The 24,828-nt window shown below is 65.3% G+C and overlaps 3 protein-coding genes across 9 annotated transcripts in view; 2 read left to right on the forward strand and 1 right to left on the reverse strand.

Moving 5' to 3' along the window:
• The first annotated feature begins 38 nt into the window (after nt 1-38).
• Nucleotides 39-9,796, forward strand: CGREF1 (cell growth regulator with EF-hand domain 1). Its single transcript, XM_074947274.1, has 6 exons — nt 39-297; nt 4,593-4,693; nt 5,076-5,138; nt 7,030-7,100; nt 7,344-7,468; nt 7,936-9,796. The coding sequence occupies exons 1-6, from the start codon at nt 199-201 to the stop codon at nt 8,314-8,316; spliced, it is 840 nt and encodes a 279-aa protein (XP_074803375.1). The 5' UTR covers nt 39-198; the 3' UTR covers nt 8,317-9,796.
• Nucleotides 9,797-10,201: 405 nt separating this feature from the next.
• Nucleotides 10,202-18,878, reverse strand: KHK (ketohexokinase). 3 transcript variants are annotated; one of them, XM_074947270.1, is made up of 9 exons: nt 18,742-18,878; nt 17,647-17,763; nt 16,339-16,473; nt 16,116-16,250; nt 14,465-14,537; nt 13,429-13,575; nt 11,055-11,143; nt 10,547-10,704; nt 10,202-10,467 (listed from the first exon to the last, which is right to left on the reverse strand). In XM_074947270.1, the coding sequence occupies exons 1-9, from the start codon at nt 18,831-18,833 to the stop codon at nt 10,382-10,384; spliced, it is 1,032 nt and encodes a 343-aa protein (XP_074803371.1). In that variant the 5' UTR covers nt 18,834-18,878; the 3' UTR covers nt 10,202-10,381. The 3 variants fall into 3 exon arrangements, with proteins under 3 accessions (XP_074803371.1, XP_074803373.1, XP_074803374.1); XM_074947272.1 differs by lacking the exon at nt 16,339-16,473; XM_074947273.1 differs by lacking the exon at nt 16,116-16,250.
• A 1,482-nt stretch (nt 18,879-20,360) lies between these two features.
• Nucleotides 20,361-24,828, forward strand: part of LOC141983715 (cGMP-dependent protein kinase 1-like) — a 67,603-nt gene continuing 63,135 nt past the window's right edge. For 2 of the 5 annotated variants that reach the window (XM_074946738.1, XM_074946741.1), the window contains exon 1: nt 24,443-24,600. The gene's annotated coding sequence lies outside the window, so the exon portion shown is untranslated. Of the gene's footprint in view, nt 20,449-21,415; nt 21,463-21,586; nt 21,651-24,441; nt 24,601-24,828 lie in introns of those variants that run through there. The other 3 variants (XM_074946739.1, XM_074946740.1, XM_074946742.1) reach the window with 3 other exon arrangements.

The following is a 24,828-nucleotide window of genomic DNA, read 5'->3' on the forward strand; positions in this document are numbered from 1 at the left end:
CGGGGACCGAGCAGCGCCCCCAGGGCCCGGGCCGCACGGGGCTGGGGCCCCCGAGGAGAAGCGGCCAGGCTAGCTCAGCCCAGGGACCCAGCGCTCCAGTGCTGGGCTGCGCCCCCCAGGAGATGGCACAAGAATCCCCCTTCCCCGGCTCAGCAGGGGACACGGCCCCCTCAGCCGGCTCTGCTCGTACAGCGCCGGATGCTCTCACGGGCCGTGTGCATGTCTCACCCTTTCCGAGTCCCCCTGGCCTCGTCGCCGTCTCGTGGCCATGAGTTCCGCAGCCGGATGGTCAGTTTGGTAAGAAAATATTCCCTCGGGCTGCTTGTAGATGGATCATACCCATTCCCATCACTTGCCCCTCAGGCAGAAAGCCATTAGGATTTGGAGCGCCCCGTTCCCCTCCCCATGCCAACCCCCGCCCCACCCCTGGCACAGCCTGAGAGCCCACTGCTCCTGTGGGTGCCCTCTCCTCCAGGGAAAGCACCCCACTCTCCCACTCCTTCCCTGAGCATCTCCCTGGTGCTCCGGGTGCAGGCAGGACCTGGGCAGAGCATCGGTGGCAGGCAGCCAGACGGGTGGCGCAGGGAGGGGAGATGGGCCAGGCAGGTTGCAGGGTCTGGCAGGAGGCACGGGGTGGGCAGATGGGTCTGGTGGGTGGCACCAGGTAGGGGGATGAGCCAGGCGGGTGGCACAGGGGGTACTGGGTGGCATGGGGTGAGAGATGGGTCTGGTGGGTGGCACAGGGGGTAGGGGTGGCATGGGGTGGGGGATGGGTCTGGTGGGTGGCATGGGGGCTGGTGGGTGGCACGGGACGGGGGAACTGGGTGGTGGGTGGCACGGGGCAGGTGCCATGGGGTGGGGAGATGGATCTGGTAGGTGGCACAGGGGTGGCACAGGTTGGGGGTGACATGGGATGGGGGGATGGGCCAGGTGGGTGGCACAGGATGGGTCCGGCAGGTGGCATGGGGGTGGCATGGGACCGGGGGATGGGCCGGGCGGGGGGAGCTGGGTGGCACGAAGGATGGGCCAGGGGGGTGGCACGGGATGGGAAAATGGGTCTGGCAGGTGGCATTGGGTGTGGGGGTGGCACGTGACTGGGAGATGGGCCAGGCGGGTGGCACGGGGGGCGGGGGTGGCCTGGGGGGTGGGCCAGGTGAGTTGCACGGGATGGGGGGATGGGGCACGTGGGTGCCGCAGGGAGGGGGGTGGCATGGGGGGGATGGCCCTGGCGGGTGGCATGGCGGGCATGGGGGATCGGCCAGGTGGGTGGTGCGGGGGGCGGCATGGGGGGGATGGTTCTGGCGGGGGGCACGTGGGGTGGGGAGTGGCATGGGACGGGGGGATGGGCCAGACGGGTGGCACAGGGGGAAGGGGTTGCATGGGGGGGTGGGCCAGGCGGTTGGCACGGGGGGATGGGCCAGGCAGGTGGCATGGGGAGTGGGGGGTGGCATGGGGGGATGGGCCAGGCGGGGAGCTTGGGGGGCGGCATGGGGGGATGGGCCAGGTGGGTGGCACAGGGGGTGGGGGTGGCACGGGACTGGGGGATGGGCCAGGCGGGTGGCACGGGGGGTGGCATGGGGGATGGGCCAGACGGGTGGCACCGGGGGGGATGGCAAGGGACGGGGGGATGGGCAAGGCAGGTGGCGCGGGGGGTGGAGGGTGGCAAGGGGGGATGGGCCAGGCGGGTGGCATGGAGGGCAGGGGGTGGCACGGGGGGCGGTACGGGACAGGGGGATGGGCCAGACGGGTGGAAGAGGGGGCGGGGGGTGGCATGGGGGGGATGGGCCAGGCTGGGGTCGCGGGGGGCGGTGGGTGGCACGGGGAGGGGTGGGCTTTACGCGGGGCGGGGGTGGCACGGGGGGGATGGGTCAGACGGGTGGCAGGGGAGGCGGGGGGTGTCACGGGGGGGGATGGGCCAGGCGGGGGGCGGCACGGGGAGGGGTGGGTCTGCCGGGGGCCGTGGGGGGTGGCGGGTGGCATGGGGGGGATGGGTCAGGCGGGGGGCAGGGGGCGGCACGGGGAGGGGTGGGTCTGCCGGGGGCCGTGGGGGGTGGCGGGTGGCATGGGGGGAATGGGTCAGGCGGGGGGCAGGGGGCGGCACGGGGAGGGGTGGGTCTGCCGGGGGCCGTGGGGGGTGGCGGGTGGCATGGGGGGGATGGTTCAGGCGGGGGGTGGGGGGGGCGGGGGGCGGCACGGGGAGGGGTGGGTCTGCCGGGGGCCGTGGGGGGTGGCGGGTGGCATGGGGGGGATGGGTCAGGCGGGGGGCGGCACGGGGAGGGGTGGGTCTGCCGGGGGTCTTGGGGGGTGGCGGGTGGCATGGGTCAGGCGGGGGGGGCGGGGGGCGGCACGGGGAGGGGTGGGTCTGCCGGGGGCCGTGGGGGGTGGCGGGTGGCATGGGGGGGATGGGTCAGGCGGGGGGCGGCACGGGGAGGGGTGGGTCTGCCGGGGGCCGTGGGGGGGGGCGGGTGGCACGGGGAGGGGTGGGCCTTACGCGGGGCGGGGGTGTCACGGGGGGGATGGGCCAGGCGGGGGGCGGCACGGGGAGGGGAGGGTCTTCCGGGGGCCGCGGGGGGTGGCGGGTGGCATGGGGGGGATGGGCCGGGCGGGGGGCGGCACGGGGAGGGGTGGGTCTGCCGGGGGTCTTGGGGGGTGGCGGGTGGCATGGGTCAGGCGGGGGGGGCGGGGGGCGGCACGGGGAGGGGTGGGTCTGCCGGGGGGCGCGGGGCTGGCGGGTCCCGGGGGAGCGGGGACGTGTCCCGGCCACGTGGCCTCGCCTCGTAGGGGCGGAGCCGAGCGGGGGCGGGGCGGGGCGCGGGGCCGCTGCTGAACCGCCGGGACCGGGAGCGGCTGCGGAGCCGGCGGGATGCGGGTGCGTGTGTCGGGGCGCGGGGTGCGGGCTCCGGGGCAGTGGGCAGAGATGCAGGGGATGTGAATGCAGTGAGTGCCCTGGGTGCAGCAGACACAGTGGGTGCCGTGGGTGCTCTGGGTGCAGTGGGTGCCGTGGGTGCTCTGGGTGCCGTGGGTGTGGGTGCCATGGGTGCTCTGCATGCAGTGGGTGCCGTGGGTGCTCTGCGTCCTGTGGGTGCTCTGCGTGCAGTGGGTGCCGTGGGTGCTCTGCGTGCCGTGGGTGCCGTGGGTGCTCTGCGTCCTGTGGGTGCTCTGCGTGCAGTGGGTGCCATGGGTGCTCTGCGTGCAGTGCGTGCCCGGGCTGCACTGTGGCAGTGCGTGTTTCTGGCACAGCCGCACACTGGCGCTCCCCGGGCTGGCTGCGGGGGGGCCGTGTGGCTCTGGGTGCTCCGTGCTGGGCCTGGGTGGTGGTGTGAGACCCCGTGTGTACAGTGTGTGAGGCGTGTCCCTGCCTTGGCCAGGGGGGTACCAGGGAGCTGCTGGACAGGTGTGGGGGTGGGGGGATTTGCCGGCGCATGGCCGTGCGTGTGGCTGGGGCTGTGGGGCGTCGTGTGGGGCAGGCTGTGGGAGGCTGTTGTGTGTGGGAGGGTCCCTGTGTCTGGGTCGCTGTGCCCGGCGGGTGATGTCTGGCTGTGCCCGGTGTCCAGGGCCTGGCGCTGGCTGCTCTGCGTTTCTGGGGAGAAGCTCGGGGCCCGGCTCTAGTCTAGGGGATGTTTTGCCTACAGGGGGAGAGGGGGGCCCCGCCACAGGCTCTGGTCACCCTTGCAAAGGGCTCTGTGGCCACCCTGGGGCCCGGTGGGGGATGCGCCCTGCCCTGCGCCCTGGCCGGGTCTGTGTGTATGATGGGCATGTGGTGGCATTGCCTAGTCATGTTACATGGATGCTCCATCCTGCCCACTGGGCCTGGCCCAGCCCAGCTCGGGGTGTCTTTGTCTAATGCAAGTCCTGTGGGCATCTCTGCCAGTGGCAGGGGAAGCCCCAGTGCATGCTGGGTACACTCTGTGTGCCAGGGCTGGGGGGCATTCAAACAGACGAGGCACCTCAGAGCAGGGTGGACGCACAGGGTCAGGCTGCGCCAGCGGGTGCCAGGGAGGCGGGACAAAACGGGGCAGGAGCGGGGCAGCTGGAGAGCAAAGGGACTTGCACGGCCCATAATGCACCTCTCCAGAGGGCCCCCACCATGGAGATGCTGTGCCCCGGGCTGGGGCCTTGTCCTCCCCCAGACCCATCTCCTTTTGACGCCTGCCCTGGGAAAGTGGCACATGCCACGGCACCAGGTCAGTGGAGACAGGGTGGCATGGGGTGAGGTCAGTCCCACGCTGCCACCTGGGCTCCTGGCTGCGGGTGCAAAACGGTCACGGTGCCAGAGCAGGGCACGGGGAGCCTGGATCCCCCAGAGCAGCCTCCCCACTGGCTCAGCCTCCCACAGCCGTGGCCAGCCGGCCCTGGGGCTGTGACTTACCCCACTGGGCGCACACCCAGGGAACCCCGCACATATGGCTGCTTCCGTGCACCCCACACGGTGCCTCGCTGGGGCTCCAGGCGCTCCGCACAGCAGGGCACTGCACCAAAAGGCCAGGCCCCGGCGGAGTTGGACGCCACCGGAGGGAGACTCAGCCCATGAGTTACAGGGACCCTCACGCTGGGCTCCGGCAGGGGGTGACGCGGCTGCTTGTCCCCCCCAGGCCGTCCCCCACTCTGGTCTCAGGATGAGGAGCTTGGTGCTGGCGTCTCTGCTGCTGGCCGTGACTCCTGGCTGGGCCGCGCCCAAGGACAGCGTCAACAGGTATGAGAAAGCAGGTCTGCCACGGCCCTGCCAGGGGGGAGCCTGGGTGGGGAGCGGGGCAGGAGCATGGGGGGGAGAGCTCCCAGCAGGGGGTGCTGTGGGAGCAGGGCCATAGCACTGGCTGGGGGGTCATTGTGGGGAGAGAGGCCGGAGCCCTGTCTGTAGTGGGTGTGCTGTGGGGGGGCGGGGCCGGACCCCTGGCCGCAGGGGGGGATGTTGGTGGGGTGGGGCGGGGCTGGAACTCTGGCTGCAGGGGGGTGCTGTGGGGAGCCCTGGTGTCTGTACTGCCCCACTGGCTGCTGTAGGCACTGGAGTGCCTGGGCTGCACTGTGGGGCTGGATCCCGCCCCTGTGAGCCCTGTTTCCCCATTTGTTGCTCCCAGGTCTGAGCGCCCTGCTGCGGAGCCTGTTCCCAACCTTCTGCACCCCGAGCCGGAGGAGCTGCGGTGAGTCCAACTCCCCCAGGGAGGGACCCCGGGCCTGGGGCTGAGCAGCTGGCAGGGAGCCTAGCCTGTGGTGGGATGGGTCTGTGGGGGTGACTGATGCACTGGGGGTTTCCCTGGGGCCCCACTCCCTGGATGTGTCGATGGGGGCAGGGCAGGGGCACTGACTGGGGTGGGATCTGCCTGTCTTTTGAGGGCGCAGCATTTGCGGGATGCTTTGCTGCAGTGATGCGCCTGGCTGGGGCCCGGGCAGAGCAACCTGGGATGGGGGGCAAGGGGAGTCACAGGCTGGGACAGGGAGTTGGCAGGACAGAGTCCCATGAAGGGCAGTGCAGTTTGGGAGGTGTCAGTGGGCTTGGGAGGGTGGAGGATGGGAATCAGAGAAAGCATCAGCACAACCAATGGTCCAGCTGGCCCAGGAGCCTGTCTGCTGGTGCCAGGCACTTCACAGGGAGTGACCAGAACAGGACAGCTGTTGAGTGACGCAGCCTGTCATCCAGTCCAGCTTCTGGTCTAGGGACGCCCAGAGCAGGGGGTGTGTCCCTGCCCAGCCTGGCTAATAGCTGTTGTTGGACCCATCCTCCAGGAACTTAGCTAGTTTCTTTTTTGAACCTGTTATGGTCTTGGCCTTCACAACATCCTCTGGCAAGGAGTTCCACAGGTTGACTGTGCGTTGTGTGAAGAAATACTGCCTTTTGTTTCTTTTAAACCTGCTGCCTAGTAATTCATAGGGTAACTCTGTTTCTTGTGTTATGAGAAGGAGTAAATAACACTTCCTGATTCACTTTCTCCACACCAGTCATGCTTTTAGAGACATCAATCATATCCCCCCTTAGTCGTCTCTTTTCCAAGCTGAAAAGTCCCAGTCTTATTAATCTCTCCTCATATGGAAGCCGTTCCAGACCCCTAATCATTTTTGTTGCCCTTTTCTGAACCTTTTCCAATTCCAGTATCTCTTTTTTGAGATGGGGCGACCACATCCGCACGCAGTATTCAAGCTGTGGACGTACCATGGATTTATATAGAGGCAACATGATATTTTCTGTCTTCCTATCTATCCCTTTCCTAATGGTTCCCAGCATCCTGTTCGGTTTTTTGGCTGCTGCTGCGCACTGAGTGGATGTTTTCAGAGAACTATCCACAGTGACTTCAAGATCTTTCTTTTTTGTCCGTATAGCTGGGATTGTGTTTCCCAATGTGCGTTACTTTACATTTATCAACACCAAATTTCCTCTGCCATTTTGTTGCCCAGTCACCCAGTTTTGTGAGATCCCTTTGTAGCTCTTTGCAGTCTGCCTGGGACATAACTGTCTTGAGTAGGTTTGTATCATCTGCAAATTTTGCCACCTCACTGTCTACCCCTTTTCCCAGATCATTTATGAATATGTTGAATAGGACTGGGCCCAGCACAGACCCCTGGGGGACCCCACTATTTACCTCTCTCCATTCTGAGAACTGACCATTTATTCCTCCCCTTTGTTTCCTTTTAACCAGTTACTGATCCAGAGCTGGGCTGGGTCAGGTCCCGTTGGGTCCCAGGGGTGAGTGCAGCAGGGATGGGGCAGGGCCCATGGGAGCAGTTGACGGGCAGAAGGGACCCATGGGGGATTGTTGGCTCACCCCACGTGCCCTGCTGGCTCCAGGCCTGGTGCACTGCAGACCATGGGGTCTGACCCCCCAGCCTAGCACCAGCCCAAGGCCTGCCCCAGAGCAGAGCTGGCAGAGGACTAGCCAGCCTTGGCAAACTGTCCCTGGGGTTAATTACCTGAGTCTGCTTTGTCCAGCCTCCCCGTCCTTGGCTCGCCTTGGCCCTTTCTCTGCTCTCCCCTGCCCCTGCTGTTCCTTACCCCCCTGGCTCCCCCCCAGCCCGGCCTCACTCTGCTCCCTGTTCCAGGCTGCTGCAGAGCTACCTGCAAAGTGTCCGGCAGATGGCACAGGACCCCGCTCACATGACGAGAGAGCAGGGTAAGGGGCATGTCCCGCAGCGCCAAGGGAGGGGGGCTGGAGCATGAGGGGGTGGCTGTGTTCCTGTGGGGTCGGGGTGGTGAGAGGGCCCCCCCACAGGTGCCCAGGGGCTCTCACGCTGCGCTGGCAGCTGACATGTTCCGGCCCCATTCCTGGGCAGGGGGTGCCCAGGCTCCATGCAGACCCCCCGGCCCTCCTGCCTGCCACAGCTGCTGATGCCCCCCGACTCCCCCTCTCTCGCAGTGCTGCTCTACCTCTTCGCGCTACACGACTACGACAGGACTGGGCAGCTGGACGGGCTGGAGTTCATGCAGCTGCTGCTGGACGTGATAACCCAGCACGCCCAGGGGCAGCCCTCTCCCGACGCGGTAGGTGCCGCTCACAACTCCCCCCACCCCCAGGTGCTGGGGGACTCTGGGCCAGCGGGAGTCCATGCCATGGCCGGGGCCAGCAGGCATGGGGGTGGGCGCATCTCCCCTGGGCTGAGATCTGGGCCTGGCTGGTGACTGGCAGCCTCCCTCTCCGCTCAGAGCACGGGCAGCAGCAAGGAGAACATCTTGGGGGACCCCCTGTAGGGGGGACAGAGCTCAGGCACCCCACAACACAAAGGCTGACTCCCAAGAGCCAGCCAGTCCCCACCCTGGGCCAGCTGGGAGCCAGCGCCCCCTAGAGGGGACAGGCCCCGTGCCCCATTCCCCACCCCTGAGCCAGACAGTCCCTGCCCTGGGGCCGGTGCCCCCTACAGTGGACAGGCTCCGTGCCCCATTCCCCGCCCCACAGTCTGCTCCCCCCAGCGCTGTGCAAATGTCCCATCTCTGCTCTCCTACCCCTGCAGGTGATCGTGGTGGTAGACGGGATCCTGGAGACTCAGGACCTGAACAGGGACGGGTTACTGAACCCCTCGGAGCTCCTGCTGCCCCCAGCCCAGGGCCAGCCTCCCCTGCCAGCCCAGACTGAGGCCCCCGATGGAGAAGGGGTTGTGCAGTGGGCAGGTGAGGAGCCAGAGCAACCTGCCACGGCCCTAGTGCTCGCAGGCGCCCAGGTGGCAGCAGACCCCGGTGTGGAACTCCCAGAGGCAGCAGGGCCCTTAGCCGAGGACCCGGAGGCTAGGGGTCTCTTGCTGAGCCAGACGGGGCCAGAGGTGGCTCAGCCCGAAGAGGAGGCTGCCAAGGAGGCTCCAGGGGCCCCGGCCGGGGCCCCCAGTGCAGAGATCTAGGCCCCCAGCCTAGATCCACGGCAAGCTCAGGGCACTGCCGGGGCAGATCAGAGCTGGCACGGGGAATGCAGGTGCGGGGGCTGCTGTGCACAGAGAAACTGAGGTGGTGGAGGGGAAACATCTGCCAGGGACCCCCCTACACACCCTGGATCTGGCTGTGAGTGGTGCCGGGGGGGTGAGGTGGCGAGGGGCTGCCTCCCTCCCCACCCCTGGGGAAAGTAGCTGCGTTCAGCCCTGCCTAGCCCGCCTGGGCCCCAGGGGGGCAATTCCTGTGGGGAGCGTGTGAGACAACCCCTCAGGACAAGGGGCCGCAGGTACCTGACCCCTAATTGGGCTGGGGGGCCCAGGAGCCACCCCGGGAGCTGCAGGCACAGCATCAAAGCAGGGTTACCCTCGCCAGCTCTGAACTGTCCCCCCACTTGGCCCCCAAGAGTGGCAGAAGCTGGCTGTCTGGATAGAGGGGCTGGGTGGGGAGGAGGGGGCACTGGGACATGTGCAATCGATCATGTAACTTACACTTTGAAAAGACAAAAATATACATTGAGCCCCAGGGCTCCTGGCCCCCCTCCCTGGATGCGCTGCGCCATGCCCCCAGGAGCTGTGGGGGTAGGACACGTACTGGTGAGGGGAAGCGGAGAGAGGGAAAGGAGTTTGCCCAGCCAGCAGGGCTCGCCCAGCTGAGGGTGCCTCCTGCCCATCCCCACAGGGGGCTGAGGCCATTGTGAAATCTCCCCCCTGCCCCGCCCTGAGCAGGCTGCAGCTGTGTGGGCTGACCAGTGACCCTGCTCTGGGTACTGGCTGCCAGGGCACAGATAACTAGCCCATCCCTCTGGAAGCAGGGCCTGGCACAAGCCTTCTGCCTCCTTTGCAGGGCCCCACAGGCCCCGAGCCAGAGGGTGGGAGAAAGTGGGGGTGCTTCCGTCAGCTATACCAGGGGGCCATTCCCTTTGGGGAGAGCCAGGGGTTTAACCCCTGCCTCCTTCAGTGACTGGCGCAGGAGCTTTGCCCTGCCCCTAAGACGGGTACCACAGCCCCAGTGGCCAGCCCGAGGGGGAGCAGTGCACCCCCCAGCTAGGGTCCAGCTGCCCCCACTAAGGACTGCTGCCATGAGGCGGGCAGGAGGCCAGGTCCACCCAGCCAGCTCTGAGACTGCCCCACCCCACGAGAGCCCAGCCAAACAGCCAGGGGGCCTTCCAGGGCCCTCCTCGCCCCTTGGCCCCAGGCCAGTCCCTCCACTCAGCCCATGGCCACCGTTCCTGAGCACCTCCCGCTCCCCTGAGGCCGGACTTAGCCCTGCCTGCTCCGGGCGCTGGGGTGGGCAGGCACCATGCTGAGGAGAGCTCCCTGGGAGCCAGGCCCTTGAGCACTTCGACCTACAGCTGGACACCCCCAATCACAGTCAGAATGGAGGCTGGGGCCTGGGAGCCCAGAGGGCAGAGCGGGGGCACCCCCCTCCTTCAGATGGCCCCACCTGCCCCCAACCCCTCACCCATCCTGCCAGGGGCTCGAGCTGGTATCAGGGGGAAGCGGCCTGGGCAGGAAGCCTGGCAGCCCCTGGCATGAGGAGCCTGTTCTGCAGAGAGGCAGCTCCCTCCGCTGCGCTTCCTCTAAGGCGGGGAGCAGTGGGGAGCAGCAGGGAGCCCCCTCCTGGGGGTCCAGGAGCCAGTGCCAACCCCAGGCAGCAGGGTCTGCTAGCCACAGGAGCGGCTGCACCACGGCTCCGCCTGCCCACCCCCAGGCTGGGGAGGGGGCTCCTGGGCGGGCGCTGCCCCCACAGCTCACATGCCGACGTACGTCTGGCCAGCTCAGCAGCACCCTGGGAACTCGCCCGCCGGGCCCTGGCAGCCGGACTGCGGCTGCAGTGAAAAGAGCGGGCGCAGCAGCTGTTCCCAAGTGTTTATTGACTCCACTGGATGGGGAGGGGACCCACAGGGCTTGGTACAGTGCCAGGGCAGCGTGGCACCCGGCGGGCAGCGCCAACAGCTCAGCCCTCCCGCCCCAGGAAATCCCAGCTCGGCAGCCCCAACCGCAGCCTCCTCGTGCCAAGGGGGCCGTCTCCTCCAGCTCACACGATGCTGTCGTACCCGTGGACCCCACACTTCCTGCCAGCCACCTCGCAGCCGAAGGTCAGCGCCTCCTGCAGCCTCTGCCCTGTCATGGGAGAACAAGCCGCCCGTCAGCCGGTGCCGGTGCTGGCGGGGAGAGGCCCCCGACAGCAGCGCAGACCCACCTCTCGACAGGGCCAAGATGACGGCGGCATTGAAGGTGTCTCCAGCGCCCAGCGTGTCCAGGATGGTCTCTGGGGGGAAGGCGTCCGAGTGGACGAGCTCCCCGTCCGGCCCCAGCGCGTCAGCCCCTGCCTCGGCCCAGGCGCAGATGACGGTGGCCCTGGGGGCACAGCAGCGCAGCGTGACCGTGACCCCACAGCCAGCCCCGCTCCCGCTCGGCCAGCTGCCCCCAGCCCAGGCAGGGCCCCGCGGGAACTGCTCTGAACCCACCAGCCCATTTCACCGCAGCCAGCAGCGCCCGGTACCCTCCAGAGCCAGCTCTGGGCCCTGCCCCCTCCTCTGGGGTGAGCAGAGGGGTCCTGCTCCCCCCATGCCTCAGGCAGCGTGGGCTGAGGAGGGCCTGGAGGCCGCCCACGGCTGCGTCGCTCTGCCCAGGGCAGGGCAGTGAGTCCCTGGCCCCCCCATGCCAGGTTCATCCTCCCAGTTTGGGCCCACGTGGCCCAGGCCTACCCTGGTCTCACGCGGGTGTGAAGCCCCCTCACGGCCTCCGCAGCCGACTGGAAACCAAAGTCCTTCGCCACGTCCTTGCTGACAAATACCTGCCAGGAAAGAACGGGCGTGAGGGGGCGGGGGCAGGTAGCCAGAGCCAATGAACAATACCAGTGCCCCCCAGCCAGCACCAAGCCCCTGCCCCCCAGCCAGTGCCCCCCAGCCAGTGCCCCCGATGCCCCAGAGCCAGTGCCCAGCCCCCGCCCCAGCACCCCCCGCGAGCTCAGCAGGAGCCCAGGCCACAAGCCCCAGCTCCCTGAGCCATGCAGGAGCTGGCATCTGATTGGCCAGCTGAGCAGTCTCACTAGCCAATCAGCTCCCCTCCTCGCTGGCACCCCAGACACCTGTCCTGTCTCCCACAGGCAGGTGCCCACCTGGACAGCCCCTCCCAGAGCAGTGAGCTGGCGCCAGCTGCCCAGAGCGCCCGCCCTGGGCACGGGCCACAGACCCCCCCCCAGGGCATGGGCCACGGAGAATGAGCCAGCTGCCCAGAGTGCCCCCCTACCCTGGGCACGGGCCACGGAGTACGAGCCAGCTGCCCAGAACGCCCCCCCGCCCCCAGGCACCGGCCACGGAGAATGAGCCAGCTGCCCAGAACGCCCCCCCCCAGGGCACGGAGAATGAGCCAGCTGCCCAGAGCGCCCCCCAAAGGAAACACTCTGTCACCCGGGTGTGGGTGGGGCCTGGCCCCCTGCAGCACCCCCATGGGGCAGGGCCCAGTTGTGCTACTCTCTGGCTGTCCCCACGCAGGGGCCTCACTCTGGGCCGTGACACCTCCCGCTATGGGGGCCCCCTCCAGGCAGTGGGGCCCCCCAGCAAGACAGGCTGGGAGAGCCAAGCTCTCTGCCCCCCCACAGCCTTGACCCCTCTGATCCCAGCTGCCTCCAGGAGCGGGGGATGCTCGTGCGGCAGCCAGACATCCGGAGAGATGGGGCTTCAGCGAGTATCCCTCACCCCATTAATGCAGCTGAGGTCAATGCTGCCCCCCCAGCCAAGGCATAACACCCTCCCCCCAAACAATCCAGCCCACCCTAGTGCGATCTAGCGTTTTGGGTGCAGCGAAGGCTGCGGGGTGAGGCGGCTGCTCAGGCTGGAGGTTGCAGGTCCATGTCCTCCGCAGGGGTCACACAGGGCAGTGCTATGTTGCCTGTGTGACGAAGTGGGACTGTTCTTAATGTTTCCTCTGAATAGTGGGGGGGTGCTTCAGTTTCCCCTAGGCAGTTCTTAAGTATCTAGGGGGTGGGATAAGGGTGTATGATCATTGCAGAGCCCTAGAGGGCAGGTGCGTGCAGGGGTCTGGACACAGAGAATGGCCGACACCCTGTTTCCTGGCAACTGATGGCCTGGGCCCTTCCCCCCAGCAAGGTGAGAGCTAAAGGGTTGGAGAATAAAGGAATCCGGTGCCCTCCTGGCCCGGGAAAGGGACAAAGCCCAGAGGAGGAGGGGCTGGAGGGGGAGACAGTTTGGGGCTGGCTGCGGACATGGAGTGAAGGGCAGACGTGGTGTCTGGCTCCCTGCCCCCCAGAATGGACCCGGCTGAGGGGTCCGGTTCTCTGCACTTACAAGCTCTGTGTTAGACCATGTTCCTGTCGTCTAATAAACCTTCTGTTTTACTGGCTGGCTGAGAGTCACGTCTGACTGCGGAGTTGGGGGGCAGGACCCTTTGGCTTCCCCAGGACCCCGCCTGGGCGGACTCGCTGTGGGAAGCGCACAGAGGGGCAGAGGATGCTGAATGCTCCGAGGTCAGACCCAGGAAGGTGGAAGCTGGGTGAGCTGTGTGTCCTGCAGACAGGCTGCTCAAAGGAAGACGACTGCCCCAGAGTCCTGCCCGGCTTTGTAGGGAGCAGTTCCAGAGCATCGCCTGGGGACTCCGTGACAGCCTGTTATGCAGATACGGCTTTGGGCTATTTGTGTAATTGAGGTAATGCATATTCATATATGCAATTTAGAGCACTGGCTCATTTACATACAACCTCCAGATTCCTGGACTCTAGCAGGTTCCCAGCCCTCCTGCCCACCTGCACTCCGACAGTGCCCCCTGTCCTCTCTGTGTCATTCCTCAGCCCCATCAGAGAACCCTGGATGTGACCTGCTGGGCCTGCCAGGGCAGGATGGTCCCTCCGGCCCATTCTCTAGGGCTCTGTCCTGCCTAGTGTGAAATACCGCAGCCAGACCCACCTCCCTGGCAGACAGGAAGGCTTCCCCAACAGCCAGCGGGAGGTCTCTTCTGGCTCAGCTTTCCCCACCACCCCCAGATAGCCCCTGCAGTGTCCGGCCCATGCCAGGGCGCAGGAACAGGGGTCGATGGCAGGGACACTACACCATTAGTTCCTACCACGTCTCCATAGCCGAAGAGCTGGTACAGCTCCTCCCGGGACTTCTCCACCTCCACCGACGTAGAGACTCTCTGGTGGGCTGGGCAGGCCCGGTTATGCACCTCCACGCGCTGGATCATTTTCACCTGCTCCGCAGCGTTCCTGCCCTGGAAGCAGGAAGAGCTCTCAGCAGGGCCACGGCAGTCTCCCTGATCCCCCTGCGCCCACAGGCCTGGGCACAGCTCGCCAGCCTAGCTTGGGGCCGAGTGCCAGAGCGGGGACTGAGGGAAGCAGTGCCTTAGTGCAGACCCCAGCCTAAGCCACCCGGCAGCTTCGTGCTGCATGGGAAGGTGGCCTGGCCCATGTGGCCACAGAACGGGAGTGGGCATGAGCAAAGACCTGTCTACACAGGGCTACCCAGCACCAAGCACTCAGTCCAGATAACAGCATCCACACCCGGAGCCAGTCAGGAGCAAGGTCCCGCACGGAGCAGCCTGCGAAGAGGGAAGCGCAGAGCAGAAAGCAGCGAGCTGGCGTGTCTGCCTCCCACCCCACCTCCAGGCCCCCAGTCCCTAGCCAGAAGCACTGGGGCCAGTCTCTATTCCAGGTCTACCAGGCCCCTCCCTGTCTCTAAATCCTACTGGTGCCTCCTCCTTGCGACTTCAAGCCGACCCTTCCTTTCTGTGCCAAGGAGCGAGCGCCTGGCCAGGTCTTCGTCTCCTGCAGGGCTACTGTCACCACCCTCTCTGGCCACCCCGACGCTGACCAGCCCAGCCCCTCCCCATCCCGCTGCCTGGCCCACCCCTCAGATCTCAGCTCCTGGCACCTCCATGACATGGCCCTGGGCTGGGCACCACGCCCGTGTGGCAGGCTGGGGATGCAGGTGTATGTGCCATCCCACTCCTCTGGCCTGTGTCTGCTTTCGCCTGCCTGGGGTAGGGACTAGCCTCCCTCTGCGCTAGGGCAGCGCCAGGCACTTCTGGGGAGCCACTGAACAGTCAATGGCACGATGCCACCTCGGCCCTGGGAGCCTCGCCAGTAGGAGAGGGGACTCACCTCCCAATGGATCCACTTGTACTGGGTGAGGTCGACCTGCTCGAAATCCTGGGCTGTCACATCTGGCAGGTTTCTAACCCACAGGGGAGGGGGGAAAACATAGGGAAGTCAGAGGGCAGGTGCACGAGGCCTCTCCCAGCAGAGCGGTTAGGGCTGAGGGGGACGGGGGGGAGGGTTGTCCCTACTAGTCTTTAGCCCAGGCCCTGCCCCTGCACCCACTGAGCCGCTGGGGAATCCGGGCTAGCGGCCCCAGCTGGGTGGGGAGGTGGAGCTCCCAGGCAGTGGGGCCCAACACACAGCATGGCTTGTGGGCACTTGCAGTCCTTCCACGCAGCCTCCCTGGCCTGCCCGGCTACATAGGGGGAGCCTGCCCCAGAGAACACCATGGTGCCCGGTGCCCTTGGGCACTGCTCCCACTGCACCCTTGGCTGGCGGGGCCCCTCCCCACACAGGGCTCCTGGAGGGTACAAAGACCAAGCAACAGGGCAGGACTGTGTGACTGTATGGGGCTCTGAGGGGCTGGACTCTGCGGGCTGTTAACGAGGCACAGATTCAATGATTAACCACAGAGGGGATGAAGGCAGGAGAGACCCTGGCCTGATCTCAAAGGGCATCAGCCAGACTTTGATCACAGAGATCCCAGGGCCAGGGGGTGCCCGCTGACGCCCTTCAACGAGGGGCCAAGGCACACGAGAGCTGCAGGGAACAGAGCTCAATGGCACCGGGTCCCCGTGAATCACTAACCGCTCCCCCCAGTTCTCTGGCTGCTGGATCCCAGCTCGACCCTCCTGCCAGCAAAGGGTTAACAGGGTCCCAGGGCAAAGTCCCTGCTGCTGGTCCCAGCAGTGCAGGGCCAGAGCTCCAGCTCACTGGGCAGAAGAGATGGCCCCACACGGGAGCTGCGTTAACTGGGGGGGCCGAGGGGATCTCCTCGGGGTGCTGATGCCCTCTCCCATGTATTCTAACTCGCTGGGCCGGGCTGAGGAGCCCCACAAAGATGGGGCTCACCACCGGGGTAGGCAGCAGGGGGCACCCCAGCTCGCCAGGCCTGTTCCAAGCGCAGTGCCAGACCACCCACCAGGAAATGGAGGGGTGCGGCTGGTGCGGCCCGGGCGAGTTCCCAAGGGAACATCCCGCCCCAGGGCCAGCGAAAGGCCCTGACGCAGCCCTGCAAGCCCAGGGAGGTCACCGCGACAGCGGCCGGCCCAAGGTACAGCACGGGGTGGCACAGGGCCCCCCTCTGTACGCCGAGCACCCGCAAAGGGGGGCAGTCGCAGGGCAACCCCCCGTAAGCCCGGGGGGGGCAGCGGGTGTCCCACATGCAGATTTCCCCCCCTAAGACAAGTGGCCAGCGAGATGTGCCAATTATGGCAGTGAAATTACCGGGTGCTGATTGGTCGGCCAGGATTAGCATTGCTGCAGCTGATTGGGCGTCTGGGTGCAGAATCAGCGGATGAATCAGTCAATCAGCCATGCAGGATGGGTCCCCTGTGGCGGGGCAGCGCCGAGGCGAGACCGAGGGCACGGGCCCCCGGGCCCCCGTCCGTGACAGGCAGGGCCCAAGGGCCCGGCACTGGGGTTCCCCCCCCGGGAGCTGCCCGCCTGCCAGGGGGGATTGGCGCGACGGCTCGGCGGGTGTGCCTGGCCTTACGTGTCGTAGAGCGTGACCGTCCGCGAGCCGCTGGTGCTGTTCACAAGGCAGCAGGCGCACGGCGTGTCCCCCCGGCTCTGCCACGCCACGTGCGCTACGTCCACACCCCTGCGCCGGAAGTCCGCCATGATGAAACTTAGCGGGGGAGGGAGAGACCAGGGGGAGGGAGAGAAGGGTTAGATCCTGGCGGGCACAGCGGGCGCCGGGCACGGCCCCTACGCACCTGTTTGTGTGCAGGATGGTGCGGGTGCCCCTGCTCACGCTGCTGATGACGATGGAGGTGGGGAAGGAGCTCTCGGGGTGCGAGACCACATGGGTGAGCTCCACTGCGTAGCGCCGCAGATCGGCCAGGACGAAGCTGCCGGGGAGGGGGCGCAGAGAGGGTTAGCGCGGGAGGGGAGAGCCGCTGTCCTGCAGCACCTGGGCGCTGGAGGGGAGGCAGCGGGTCTGGGGGCCCAGTCAGTCCCCAGCAGCGATTGCACCGGCCACCCAACCTGCCCCCTCTGCACCGGGAGCCCCACAGATCGTGATCAGCCAGGGCGGCACCAGGGCTACAACCGGGAGTGGGGGTGAAAGGCTCTCCAGAGACTCCCCAGCAGGGAGATGGGGCCAGCGACAGGGGGAGGGGTTCCCCAGGAAGGGCTGGGGGCTCCGTCACTCCCCAGCAGGGAGATGGGGCCAGTGGGGTCTCCCTGCTGGCCCTGTGGCTGTGGATATACCCACTCCCCTGGGTGATGCTCTGGAGAACAGACTTTGAGGATCTCGCGTCCCTTAGTCCCGGGGGAAGAGGTTGGATGGGACCCAGGGGAACCCTCTCATCTTGTTTCCATGGCGATGTAATTCACAGGGACCACTGGGGGAGCATGGACACATCAGTTTATGGTGGGTCACACCAAAATGGCAGCTGGTCACACCACTTACCAAGCAGATGTGGATTTTAGAAAAGCACCAACCCATGCTAACCCCCCTGCCAACGCTGCAGAAGATCCCCTGCACCCGATCCCGGTGCCCCTTGCCAGCTGGAAATGCAGACCCCGAGTGAGAGCAGTACAGCCGAGGAGCCGGACAGCCCAGCCACTGGGAAGAGGCCTGACAGGGCCCATCAGGGGGGTGTCAGAGCAGGCCGGGTAGGAAACCAGGGGTCACAAACCTTTAGAGTACACAAAACTCAGGGTAAAGGAAGCCCCCAGTCTGATCTGCCCCCCTCCCCTAGCACAAGGAGGCAGCCAGAGCACCCATGATCAGCAGAGGTGTCACGTCTCCCCATCCCGGAAAGGGACGGTCCTGCCTGCGGGCTCCCTGTCCCCAACTTGCTGGGCCCTGTCACCTGGAAGGAAGGATTCTCTCTCATTCCACTGTGCTGGGGGCCAGGGCACCTGCCAAGCTGCACAACGGTCCCCTGAACTGTGCCAGTGGGACTGGCACTGCCCATGGCAGGATGCCCGAGGCACTGGCTTGGGCACTCAGGCTCCCACCTCACTGTGGGCATGCTGACCCCGCAGACCCCGCCCGCACCAGGTTCATCACTTACTCGGCTGCGTGTCCTGGCGCCAGCGAGCCCATGAAGGCGCAGGGCGCCCCCAGCAGGGACAGCACGGTGCAGGAGTTCGAGGCATTGCCACCCCGCTGCCATCGCTGAGACAGGCACCTAGAAGGCAGACAGCCATGGCAGGGCATGGCTGGGCACCAGGCTCCCAGCCCCGCACTGGGCACCAGGCTCCCCTGCTCGGGGGGATCCACAGGCAGGAACAGGCCCATTAGTCGGGTGAGGGAGCAGTTAGCACTTGCAGAGCCAGCCGGGGGTTCCCTGCTTGCTGACAGGCACGGGGTGGGGCAGAGGAAGCTTGTGACAGGGCAGCCAGTTCAATGGGAGGCTGCTGCAATGGCTGTCCATGTAGAGAGCACTTGGGGCTGGGATCCCAGGGCTGCCCCGCGGCCAGTGCACTGGGGTAGCACTGCACAGGGGAGCGGGTTGGAGGAACCCAGGGGCCCGAGGGGGTCTGGGCTGCTCTGCCCGGGAAGTCAGGTTACAGGCGAAGCCATTTCTAGATGGTTCAGAGGGCGCCCAGATTCCCCGCTGGCCAGAGCCCCCTGGCGGGCCTGCTCCTGCCAGCGGGGTATGTGCCAGCCACCTGAACGCCAGGTGGATTTTCATGGCCCAGAGAGGGCCTGGGGCTAGCGCGTGAGCAAGGGCCTGGAAGCCAGAGCCCCAACGTACCCTGGCTCCGACAGGGATGCCCAGCCTGGGGGGGGAACAACCCAGCCAGTGTGAGGTGGCGCTTGCTCCCATTCCAGAGGGGCTGATGTGAGGGGGCTGCCTGGCCAAGATGCCCGGGAAGTCCCTTCCTTCCAGCCCCCCTGCGCCTCACCCCTCCCAGCTGGAAAACGGAGCTGGGGAGGCTCAGAACCACCCCAGGGGAAGGGCCCCGGGAACGTTTTCTGTGAGTGGCAAAGGCAACCCCCCCACCCACTCGTGGGGCCGGCGCAGGGCTCCCAGAGCCTGCAGCCCAGGGGCTGACCCGGCCAAGCACCCCCTGCCCAGCTCTGGGACTGGGCTCAGCCCCTCCGTGCCCCCAAGCCAGCCTCCCCACGGGGCTGCAGTCCCCAGGGAGCCGAGCCCCCATACCTGGTGTCCGTGTCCTCGGCCGGGAACACGTCCACCACGCTGATTATGTCCAGGCAAACCAGCCCAACACACAGGATACGCTTTTCCTCCATGGATGGGCTGCCCCTCCGGCACCAGCCCCCTGGGCACCGACCCCCAAACCCCCCTCAGGCACCAGCCCCCCCGGGCACCGACCCCCGAACCCCGCTCCGGCACCAGCCCCCCGGGCACCGACCCCCAACCCCTGCTCCGGCACCAGCCCCCCGGGCACCGACCCCCAAACCCCCCTCCGGCACCAGCCCCCTGGGCACCGACCCCCGCTCCGGCACCAGCCCCTCGGGCACCGACCCCCGAACCCCGCTCCGGCACCAGCCCCCCGGGCACCGACCCCCGAACCCCCCTCCGGCACCAGCCCCCCCAGGCACCGACTCCCGAACCCCCCTCCGGCACCAGCCCCCCCGGGCACCGACCCCCGAACCCCGCTCCGGCACCAGCCCCCCGGGCACCGACCCCCGAACCCCCCTCCGGCACCAGCCCCCCCGGGCACCGACCCCCGACCCCCGCTCCGGCACCAGCCCCCCCGGGCACCGATCCCCGAACCCCGCTCCGGCACCAGCCCCCCCGGGCACCGACCCCCGAACCCCGCTCCGGCACCAGCCCCCCGGGCACCGATCCCCGAACCCCGCTCCGGCACCAGCCCCCCCGGGCACCGACCCCCGAACCCCGCTCCGGCACCAGCCCCCCCGGGCACCGATCCCCGAACCCCGCTCCGGCACCAGCCCCCCCGGGCACCGACCCCCGAACCCCGCTCCGGCACCAGCCCCCCCGGGCACCGATCCCCGAACCCCGCTCCGGCACCAGCCCCCCCGGGCACCGACCCCCGAACCCCGCTCCGGCACCAGCCCCCCCGGGCACCGACCCCCGAACCCCCCTCCGGCACCAGCCCCCCCGGGCACCGACCCCCGACCCCCGCTCCAGCACCAGCCCCCCCGGGCACCGACCCCCGAACCCCGCTCCGGCACCAGCCCCCCCGGGCACCGACCCCCGAACCCCCCTCCGGCACCAGCCCCCCCGGGCACCGATCCCCGAACCCCGCTCCGACACCAGCTCCCCGGGGAACCTAGGGCCCTGCCCCCCGGTACCGCCGCCCCGACCCGTGCGCCGCCCGCTGGCTGAGTCAGGACCGGCCTGAGCGCCCTAAGCTCCCGCCTGCAGCTACCTAGCCCCGCCCCTGGCCCCGCCCATTCCCTGCATAGCCCCGCCCCCCGCCTCCAATCCCGTCCGCAGTTCAGAGCCCCGCCCCCCGCCGCACCAGCTTGGACTCCCCGCCCCAGCACGTGACAGGAGCGGGCGGGGTCACGTGATGGGGGCGGGGCGGGTGCTCTAGGCTGGGGGCGGGGAGGATAGCGCTGGGGTGACCCCCCCCGGCCTGGCCCCCCCCCCCCCAGAACTACACGCCTCCGGGACTGCCCCTGGCCTGTGGCCCCCCCGGGCCGAGGATAGCGCTGGGGTGACCCCCCCCCGGCCTGACCCCCCCCCCAGAACTGCACGCCCCCGGGACTGCCCCTGGCCTGTGGCCCCCCCCAGCCGAGGATAGTGCTGGGGCTGACCCCCCCACCCCCCCGGCCTGTTGTAGATATAGCCCAGGTGCACCATGCGTGGGCTCTGGCCGTGGGTTCACGGGGGCCCTGCACCAGGCTCGAGTCTCACACACGCGTGCAACACGAGGTGTGTAAATTCCCCCATTGTTCTTTGTGGCCCCCTCGCAAGGAGCCCAGGAAAGCACAGGGGAGTGTGTGGGGGGAGGTGATGGAGCCTGTGTAACCTTAACTCTGCCCAGCATGTGCTTAGCCAGCACAGCTGTGAGCTGCAGGGTCCCTGGCATTCTCCTGGTCTAGACGATCAACTGACAGCTCTGGTGAGAAAAATCCATCTCCCCTGGTGCAGACTGCGCTGTGCCCATGGGGGCTTCTCCTGCCTCTCACAGACGGGGGTGAGCTACTCCAGCAGGAGGCGCTCTCCCATCCGTCTCGCAGGAGTGTCTTCGCTGAAGCCCAGCGGCAGAGTTTCAAGTGTCAGCCTGCCCTTATAATCTGCCAGCCTCAAGGAGGTTTCTGCGGCTTTGGTGGGAATGCTGAGCCAGATGTGGGGATGTCGTGGAGAAGGACACAGAGGGAGCCCAGCACCTGCATCCCCCCCTCAGGACCAAGGCCCTGGAGGGAAAAGGCTCTGGGTCCAATTCCCCACCCCCAGGAACCAGCCTTTCTTTAATGTGGATGTCCTGGCCTGCTGCTTGACAGGTCCTTGGGATTCCCATCTGCTGTGTTTGTCCCCTGGCTAGCCGCTGAGAGGAGCTCCCAGCACAGACCCTTGTTGTACGTACGACCCTTGTTGTACACTAGGCTATTCCTGCCCCGCAGTGCCTGGGTGTGGAAGTACAAGCTCAAATCCTGCTCTGCCCCAGCCCTGCAGAGTGGCTGGGACGGGGCAAAGCTACGAGCTGGCCCTGCCCAGCATGGGGCTGCCTTCTCCTTTGGATCCCTCCTCTGAGGGTCAAATGTCCTACTTCACCTTCCCTGTGTCACAGGGCAGGCCTGGCAGCCAGGAGGTGGGGCTGTGAAGCTGTTTATGGAGGCACAAAGGTCCTGGCTGATAAGAGACTTGTTTATCTAGGATCTTGTGCCAAGCCTCCAAAAGGAACCTTCTGAGTGAAAGCAAGTCCTCTGCCTTCCAGCTCCCTTTGTGAGTCCCAGCCCCGGGCAGGGCATTTCCAAATTCAAACCAATCCCTCTCTCTGCCCTCTGGGCCTCACTTCCCCTCCCCTTTTCTATTTCTAACTCTTCTCCATCACTTCCTGTCTCTACAGTGTTGCTGTCAGCTGCTAGCCAACTGCTGTGTTCCACCCAGAGGTGGCTGCATTTCTCTGGCAGGTGAGTAATTGTATATACCCTAGAGTCTGCAAAGCACTTGGGGATCCCAGGCACTGTATAGCTGGGGGGATTGTTATGCCTCCCACAGCCACTGTTTTCTGTTCTCTCAAGCCACCCACCTCGCTGAGGAGTTTGAGAGCTGGCATCGAGGAAGTTATCCCTCTGAAGTTAGACTGGAGTCCATGGGTAGGGCCCCTACCAAATTAATGGTCCACTTTGGTCAATTTCAGGGTCATAGGTTTTTAAAAATTGTAAATTTCATGATTTCAGCTGTTTAAATCTGAAATGTCACAGTGTTGTAACTGTAGGGGTCCGCACCCAAAAAGGAGTTGTGGGAGGGTCGCAAGGTTACTGTAGCGGGGGTTGCGGCACTGCTACCCTTACTTCTGCCTGCTGCTGGCGGGGCGCTGCCTTCAGAGCTGGGTGTGTGGCCAACAGCCACCGCTCTCCAGCCGCCCAGCTCTGAAGGCAGTGCAGAAGTAAGGGTGGCAATACTGTGACCACCCCCCTGCAGCCCCCTTTTGGGTCAGGTCCCCCAGTTTGAGAAACACTTGTTTTCCCTGTGAAATCTGAACAGTATAGGGTAAAAGCACACATAAGACCAGATTTCGTGGTCTATGACGTGATTTTCACGGCCGTGAATTTGGTAGGGCCCTGCCCGTGGGCCTGCCTGTTTCCCTGTGTTTGAATTCCCTGCCATTATTCCCATCAGTACCCTGTCCAGTCTGTCTCCTCTTTCCAGAGGGTTGCATCCCACTTGGCCCCATGGGATTACCATCCACACTGAGGGGATCCCAGGCCCAGACTGGGGAGAGGGGGTGGAGCTGCACTTATGTACAGAGCTATGGGTTAAAGCAATTCATCATGACAGACGGAATGGCATGGTGGCCTGTCACTGCAGCTGGGGGAGCACTGCAGGTCCCTACAGCCCAGCAGGGATGGCCCGAGCCCTCCAGGGCAGCTGCTAATGCGCCTCTGGAGACAGAGCCTGCAGTGACACTGGCTGGAAGGAGAAGCAAAGGGCTCCCCCATGCTCATGCTCCAGGGCAGAGCAGAGCAGCTCTGAGGAAGGCCATTTCTGTCCAGGAGACAGTGTGGCAGTTAGCTGCTTGCGGGGCGGGGGTGGTGCTATCACATAAGAATGGCCACACTGGGTCAGACTAAAGGTCCATCTAGCCCAGTATCCTGTCTTCCGACAGTGGCCAGTGCCAGATGCCCCAGAGGGAACGAACAGAACAGGGAATCATCAAGTGATCCATCCCCTGTCACCCATTCCCAGCTTCTGGCAAACAGAGGCTAGGGACACCATCCCTGCCCATCCTGGCTAATAGCCATTGATGGACCTATCCTCTGTGAACTTATCCAGTTCTTTTTTGAACCCTGTTATAGTCTTGGCCTTCACAACGTCCCCTGGCAAGGAGTTCCGCAGGTTGACAGTGCATTGTGTGAAGTACTTTCCTATGTTTGTTTTAAACCTGCTGCCTGTCAATTTCATTGGGTGACCCCTAGTTTGTGTGTGATGTGAATGGTAAATAACACTTCGCTATTCGCTTTCTCCACCCCAGTCATGATTTTATAGACCTCTGTCATATCCCCACTTAATCATCTCTTTTCCAAGCTGAATGGCTCTAATGTTTGGACTCTCTCCTCGTATGGAAGCTGTTTCATACCCTGATCATCTTTGCTGCCCTTCTCTGAACCTTTTCCAGTTCCACTGTATTGTTTTTGAGATGGGGTGATCACGTCTGCGTGCAGTATTCAAGATGTGGGCATCCCCTGGATTTGGATAGCGGCATTAGGATATTGTCTGTCTTCTTAGCTATCCCTTTCCTAATAGTTTCTAAAGTATTCTTAGCCTTTTTGACCGCTGCTGCGCATTGAGCTGAAATTTTCAGAGAACTATCCACTGTGACCCCCAGATCTCTTTCCTGGGTGTTACCAGCTAATTTCGACCCCATCACTATGTGTATAGTTGGGATTATGTTTCCAATGTGCATTTCTTTGCCATTTTGTTGCCCGGTCACCCAGTCTTGTGACTCTAACTCCTTGCACTCAGCTGTGGACTTAACTATCTTAAACAACTTTGTATCGTATGCAGACTTTGCCACCTCACTGTTCACCCCCTGTTCCAGCTCATTTATGACTATGTTGAACAGCACTGGTCCTGGTACAGACCCCTGGGACCTGCTATTTACCTCTCTCCAGTTACCGATCCAGGAGAGGACCTTCCCTCTCACCCCATGGCTCCTTAGTTACCTTCAGAGCCTTTGGTGCGGGATCTTGTCAAAAGCTTTCTGAAAGTCCAAGTAATTCCTAAAAACATTACAGGAAATTCCTACTTCATCCCCATGCTATTCCCTGAGGCCCCAGTGCCAATCTGCACAATCCCGTGCGGGATCCGTAGCACACCGAGCAGCTGTGATGTGAAGTCAAAACGCCCCTTCGGCTTCTTGAGAAAGAACCGCTGGCCCATGTAGCCAGGAAGAGGCAGTGTGGCTTAGGGATTGGAACATGGGGAACTGGGAGTCAGGACCCTAGGATGTTCTCACTGTGTCCCCCCACCCAAAAAAACCCTTCTCAGCCTCAGTTTCCCCACCTGCTCTGCTCCCCCCCGGGGGTTGTGAGACTTGGCTGGCTGTGTGCTAAGTGCTGGCAGTGCTGGGCCGAGGCAGATGAGCCAGCTATCCTGCCAGCCCCCAGCGAGGAGCTCCCCTCCCTACGATCAAACATGAGTCAGAGCCTGGCTCTTCCCTCTGCCAGCATGTGGGAGGGAGGAGAGGCAGCAGACAGGGCTTGGCTGGGGAGATGCACCTGAGGGAGGGTTTGGCTTGGACCGCCCATGGTTAATGTGTCGTCAGGCGGGGCGGGCTGCCTCCAAGGGGCCCTGCGGCTAGGCTGGAGGCCAGGGAGCCCCACCAGCGAGTGAGGAGCGGAGCGTGGCTGGGCACAGGTAGGTTGGCTCTGCGCCAGGGGACAGAGTCAGGGATGTGGGGGGAAGGAGTCTGGCTCTGCATGGCAAGGGGAGCTGGGGGCTCCTACAGCCAGTGATGCTGTGGGAGGAGGGTGCAGTCATTTCAGTCTGATTGCTGCGAGTGCAGAGGAGCAGCTGCCAGCTGGTGTGTGGGGGGGGAGTGGGGGATAGTCCGGACCCTGGCACCAGTGGGGGCTTGTGTGTGTG

This window comes from Natator depressus, chromosome 3 (genome assembly GCF_965152275.1).
Source record: "Natator depressus isolate rNatDep1 chromosome 3, rNatDep2.hap1, whole genome shotgun sequence".
Lineage (NCBI taxonomy): Eukaryota > Metazoa > Chordata > Testudines > Cheloniidae > Natator > Natator depressus.

Bases quoted from the DNA above. Each gene is read 5' to 3' on its own strand.
- CGREF1 (XM_074947274.1), top strand. From the start codon at position 199: ATGCTCTCACGGGCCGTGTGCATGTCTCACCCTTTCCGAGTCCCCCTG. The intron at 7,101-7,343 runs GTAAGGGGCATG...CCTCTCTCGCAG, and splicing joins TCACATGACGAGAGAGCAGG to TGCTGCTCTACCTCTTCGCG. The intron at 7,469-7,935 runs GTAGGTGCCGCT...CTACCCCTGCAG, and splicing joins GGCAGCCCTCTCCCGACGCG to GTGATCGTGGTGGTAGACGG.
- KHK (XM_074947270.1), bottom strand. From the start codon at position 18,833: ATGGAGGAAAAGCGTATCCTGTGTGTTGGGCTGGTTTGCCTGGACATA. The intron at 17,764-18,741 runs GTATGGGGGCTC...TCTGCCTTCTAG, and splicing joins GCCGAGGACACGGACACCAG to GTGCCTGTCTCAGCGATGGC. The intron at 11,144-13,428 runs GTAGGAACTAAT...CTTTCCTGGCAG, and splicing joins TCTTCGGCTATGGAGACGTG to GTATTTGTCAGCAAGGACGT.